This window comes from Salvelinus namaycush, chromosome 34 (genome assembly GCF_016432855.1).
Source record: "Salvelinus namaycush isolate Seneca chromosome 34, SaNama_1.0, whole genome shotgun sequence".
NCBI lineage: Eukaryota > Metazoa > Chordata > Actinopteri > Salmoniformes > Salmonidae > Salvelinus > Salvelinus namaycush.
The window spans coordinates 30,466,883-30,472,974 of record NC_052340.1 but is presented as its reverse complement, the minus strand read 5'-3'; the positions used below and the strand labels follow the sequence as shown (position 1 = coordinate 30,472,974).

Genomic DNA, 6,092 nt, shown 5'->3' with positions numbered 1-6,092 from the left:
GCTAGCCAGCACCTCGCCCAAACAGGTGTTCTACTCCGCTAGCCAGCACCTCGCCTAAACAGGTGTTCTACTCCACTAGCCAGCACCTCGCCCAAACAGGTGTTCTACTCCGCTAGCCAGCACCTTGCCTAAACAGGTGTTCTACTCCGCTAGCCAGTACCTCACCTAAACAGGTGTTCTACTCCGCTAGCCAGCACCTCGCCCAAACAGGTGTTCTACTCCGCTAGCCAGCACCTCGCCTAAACAGGTGTTCTACTCCGCTAGCCAGCACCTAGCCCAAACAGGTGTTCTACTCTGCTAGCCAGCACCTCGCCTAAACAGGTGTTCTACTCTGCTAGCCAGCACCTCGCCTAAACAGGTGTTCTACTCTGCTAGCCAGCACCTCGCCCAAACAGGTGTTCTACTCCGCTAGCCAGTACCTCGCCCAAACAGGTGTTCTACTCCGCTAGCCAGCACCACGCCTAAACAGGTGTTCTACTCCGCTAGCCAGCACCTCGCCCAAACAGGTGTTCTACTCCGCTAGCCAGCACCTCGCCTAAACAGGTGTTCTACTCCGCTAGCCAGCACCTCGCCTAAACAGGTGTTCCAAAACTTTTGAGATGTTATCACCACATCCTGTAAAACAAGGGTGTCAAACTTCTGGATCAGGGCCGCATATACTTACAGCTTTTCATCCATGCATAAAGGTCGAGACAATTCAATTGACCTGAGAAAATTATGGTAAAAATAAGAAAGATGGAAGGAAAACAAGGGAAGGGGAGAATGAATGGATATAGGGAAGCTCGTCTAACTCCCTCATCTAACTCCCATATCTCTCTCTCTCGCTCTCTCTCTCGCTCTCTCTCTCTCATGTTAACCAGGAGGTGGCGGTAGATGTGCCCTGCAGGATGTTTTTTAGTGTCCATTTTTTTAAACAAAAACAGCAGTGTCAAAATGACAGTATGCATGTTGATACAGCGAATGCTCTAAGTGCATTCTTATAACTTATAACTTTATTTGGCTGTCCCCATAGGAGAACCCTTTTTGGTTCCAGGTAGAACCCGTTTGCGTTCTATGTAGAACCATTTCCACATAGGTTTCTACATGGAACCCAATATGGTTCTACCTGGAACCAAAAAGGGTTCTCCTGAGTCCAGCCCCAAAAAACTTTTGAAACCCTTTTTCTAGTCTACGTTGCATCTACCACAAGAGGGTGTCTGTTAGCCTCCGACAATGTAACCAATGTTACAGCGTGTTGTTGCCCTAAGTCTGGGATTTCCGAGACTAGGTATCTGTGGGACAGTAGGTTACTGCTCCCTTCAGCCAAGGACTTTTCTATTCCTTATTGAATCCATGATAACTCAAACGTCAACAATTAACAGTCAGTTCTTAAAAGGATAGTTTGGAAATTTTGGCAATGAGGCTTTTTATTTAGGGGTGGCAGGTAGCCTAGTGGTTAGAGCGTTGGGCCAGTAACCGCAAGGTTGCTAGATCAAATCCCAAGCTGACAAAGTAAAAATCTGTTGTTCTGCCCCTGAACAAGGCAGTTAACCCACTGTTCCCTGGTAAGCCATCATTGTAAATAATAATTTGCTCTTAACTGACTTGCCTAGTTAAATAAAGGTTATATAAAAAATCTACTAGTGCTAGCAGATACCCATTGATCTCCAGTCATTGTGCTAATGCTAGTTAGCATTGGCTCACAAAACTACCTCTAACTTCCTTTATATTGGACACAGACATGAAAAAAAGTCTGACTCTGGGGAAGTAGGTAAAGGGCATCATTGCCAAAATTCTAAACTTTCCCTTTATGTATTCTTTACTGACATACCTATCATCAACATGTCTAATTTCAAAGTTTTAAGAGAAAGGATCATTGCACATAAACTTTGTACTGTTTTCTTTAATACTGAACTGTTTTAAACAGCACATACCTAACATTTATCTGTGCAAATACATTTTAGTACCTTAACAACAATGACATTTTCAACAAACTCAAAAACATCCAAGTTTTCTTTTTAAAATTCATAATGAATGAATACAATAATAGACAATATACAGTATATAAACCCTTTACTTTTGTCAAATAAGAGGGCAAAAGTGCATCTTCTAACGGTTATACTGACAGTCTAACAGGTTGATTGAAGCATGTTTGATTGTGAGGCAATGTTAAAGTGAATTTGTTAGGGCAGTAAGTGCTTAGATATAACTTGCGTATATCCCAGCCGTCTCCTATTTACATATTATTTACGTGAATCCTAAAAGACACGTCTTTAGGAAGAGGGCCCAACAGTGTCTGTTCTACACAGAGCACGTACAGTAGAAAGTAAATACAAAACGAAATAGCTTCAGGGCTGTATAAATATAAGCCTTATGGTCTACAGTAGTACTGTTGGGATTATTTATCCTTCTATAGTAGTTAAGTGATTGATTAATATCATTGATTGTACTGAGAGTCCAACCATCAGTCTCTGATTATAGGGAAACCAGTGCAGCACAGTAGGCCCTGATTTCAATGCCCCTGGCCTAATGACTAATATTGACAAATCCAATCACTCTCATTTTAGTCTCTCAGTTCCATAGGCATTGCAAAAACTGTGCCTCAGACTTTGAGGACCCTACTCCATCCTCATAGCAACTCTCTCAATATGCCACTGATGATCCCCGACCATACAGTTGTAACCGTTTAGCTTCCGTCCCTCTCCTCGCCCCTACCTGGGCTCGAACAAGGGACCCTCTGCACACATCAACAACTGCCTGCCATCGTTACCCATCGCTCCACAAAAGCCGCAGCCCTTGCAGAGCAAGGGGAACAACTACTTCAAGGTCTCAGAGCGAGTGACGTCACCGATTGAAACGCTATTAGCTCGCACCCCACTAACTAGCTAGCCATTTCACATCGGTTACACAGGCAACAGGCTAGAGGAATCTAAGAGAGAGAAGCACATGGCAATTAAAGATGCACTCCAGAGCTTTTCTATCATTTCAGCCAGTAGTTTTGAAAGTGGTGCTCACCAGCCGAAACGGATCTCTGTTTTTTGTGTAGCCTACTACGTCATCCAATTGTGTAGTACGTCATCCATTTTCATGTGATATGTTAGGAATTTTGCAATATGTATGATATCATACAAATTTTGCAATTCGTGTGACTGTTACAAATCAAATTTGTGCAATATGTTAGGAATGTGTTGTGCTTTAGATCCTGGAGTGCATCTTCAACCACCTAAAGAGAGGGGTAAATTAGCGCCTCATTCGAAAACGGAGGAAATGCCTCCTCCCTTCTTCAAGGTTCTCATCAATGATCTGAAGTGAATGACAACAAGACTCAAAGCAATATGGTGGGAAGGAACCTTGCTTTCACCTTCACTGTCTGTCAGACCGGTGGTGATAATCAGTCGACAGGCAGGAAGAAGGGAAGAGGATGCTTTCAGAGGCCTGGCAGATGATGATGACCTGACTACACAGGCAGAAGAAAGGCCAGAGAGATGTACACAGGTGTACAGTAGGCCTACAACCGGAGCACTTTCGAAATAGGAATGTAGCAGGCACCTGTTCTCTAGACCTATTCTTGGTAACCTAAACACCATGTCAATTTAAATATCGCTAAGGACACCTCTCCTATCTTCACAGATACTGTACCATTTACGCATCTTACATGAGTGACTTGTGTAACGGATGTGAAATGGCTAGCTAGTTAGCGGGTACGCGCTAGTAGCGTTTCAATCAGTTACGTCACTTGCTCTGAAACCTAGATATAGTGTTGCCCCTTGCTCTGCAAGGGCCGTGGCCTTTGTGGAGCGATGGGTAACGATGCTTCGTGGGTGACTGTTGTTGATGTGTGCAGAAGGTCCCTGGTTCGCGCCCGTGTCGGGGCGAGGGGACGGTTTAAAGTTATACTGTTACACTTGTCAATTACATATATTAGTGACTCCTCAAATGAGTGGGCCTGTTATAGGCATGATACAAAATCTCAAACCTATTCATGTGGAATTGTATAGCCCACACTACAATAACATGGGCAGGTGCGTCTTTGAGATGCATGGGAGGGAGGACAGGTTTTCATACAGTGAGAGGCATAGTGATGTATACTTTTCAGGAAACTGTTATCAAACCCCAGTCCTCAACTCAATCAACCAGCAATCAACCAGTCTATTCTGGGAGCGACAGGCAGTTCATCTAGGTCTCAGGCAAGGTTACCCATCATCATATAAACCTGCCATAGGTAGACATACAAGTGCATGTATGAATGTATCAATGGTAGGCTACTGTAGGCTTAGTACTCAATGAGCAGATGAAGGTGTTTACATGGTGTTTGCTATATCCTACTGTTAAAAGGCCATTCTGGACAATGTTTATTTCAACAACAACAAAAAGTAAAGGGAGGGAGGGACATTATGCTAGTATACAGCAGTATTTACATAATCACACACACATCACATTATCATCATGATTAGCATCTTCATTATCAGGCGTTCCTCCTATTCGTTCCAGATGAGCGGCCTGACTCGTGATCGGGTCTATATTTTAACCAGCAGATCAGCCACGTGACGACCACCGAGAACATGGCTAGGATGCTGGCCACCGACAGGCAGATGGGTCCCGCGGGCGAGGGCGGGTTGCTGTGACTGTGCACGAAGATCAGGCCCATGAAGAGCAGAACCAGCATGGACAGAAAGGAGAATATCACACACACACAGCCCGTAGTCAGGGCAACCCGCTTGCAGCTCTGACAGCTGTCATAGCGCACGGAGTCCTGGGAGAGGGTAGTGGCGGTGGACAAGGTAGTGGAGGGGGTAGCTTGGCTCGTGGACGCCCCCGATGCCTCCTCGCGCCTGAGGGCGACGAGTGCGGGGTGCAACGGAGGAGGGTAGAGGGGCAAGGCATCCTGAGGCAGAGGGTCAGAGTCAATGTACAATGGGAAATCCTCCGTTACCTTGGTATTATTGGGCAGGTTTTGTATCCGATAGTCCGGCACGGGCGTCCTGTGGCGACATATAGGGCAGCTGATTCGCCATGGACGCTCCTCGCGGAGATGGATAGTGTTCAGGCACTCCTCGCAAAATGTGTGCAAGCATTCTAAAATCTTGGGTGCGCGACGGTCAAGGTCGAAATAATTGTAACATATTTTGCATTCATACTCCTCGTATGGGAATGCTATCTCCAGCCCGCGCGTGGGTTCCGCTCCACTGGATGCTGAATCTACCTCTGCCATGTCATCTTTCGCCATTCACATTCTCTACGAAGACAAAGGAGCCTACAGGCAGATATGTAGATAACAGTGTTCGTCTATCCCCCGTTCATAAAAGCGCCATCATCTCGCTGATGAATTGTATAGCCTACGTTGACATTGTTGATATATTTGTATAATCCCCACGACGTCAAAAAAATTAATCCAGGCGTCACCCGTTATCACCAGTGTTCAGATCCGCTGGTTAAATATGAAATGGGTCTCATTTTACGCTTCGGGGTGTGGGAATCGGTGATGTAATGCTCGTGATGACTCTTCGATGCGAGGGTTGGGGTTAATCCACCGGAGTGATCTATGCTCAGCCCGCAGAGAGAGGCGACAGTAAGGCGACGAACGACAGACACACAGTTCATGGTTGTTATCTTTCCTCGGTTGGTCGAAACCGCCCGGGTTGATAGGGGAGGACAAGAGACACCGTTTTCAGCCCTTTCTGGGAATCAGAACGAGGGGCGATGTAGAGATAACAAGGTCCGCCGCCATCATGCCATACAGAAGGGATGCGCCATAATTAAATCAAAACATCTCATGAGTTCAAACGAGACTCTGTCAAAAAGGCAAAGTTGAAAGGTCCACTGTGACATAAACTGTGTTCATATAAACTGTGATCCTATTGTTTTGTTTAATATACTCCTGAGACCCAGCAATTAATTTTTGTCCTCTCTAGTGGTCATCCGTTCTTGGTCCGCATCTCTGAGGCCATACAAGTCCTGTTGTCCCTTTGAGAGGACATTCTGGGCTTTTCAGTGATGTCGTATGTGTGACTTTGAAAACTTTAACTTCCTGGTTCTAAAAAAAACGTCTGCCATTAAAATTAGCACATGTTATGGACATTTGAAAAGAAGTGCGTGTGGGCTAATTATTAATG

At 45.3% G+C, this 6,092-nt stretch overlaps 1 protein-coding gene across 1 annotated transcript; it reads right to left on the bottom strand.

Annotated features, from left to right (window-relative positions):
- Nucleotides 1–4,368: 4,368 nt before the first annotated feature.
- On the bottom strand, nt 4,369–5,352 carry LOC120028605 (E3 ubiquitin-protein ligase RNF182-like). The gene has a single exon (XM_038973817.1). It carries the CDS (start codon nt 5,204–5,206, stop codon nt 4,445–4,447), a length of 762 nt encoding a protein of 253 aa, XP_038829745.1. The 5' UTR covers nt 5,207–5,352; the 3' UTR covers nt 4,369–4,444.
- Nucleotides 5,353–6,092: the final 740 nt, after the last annotated feature.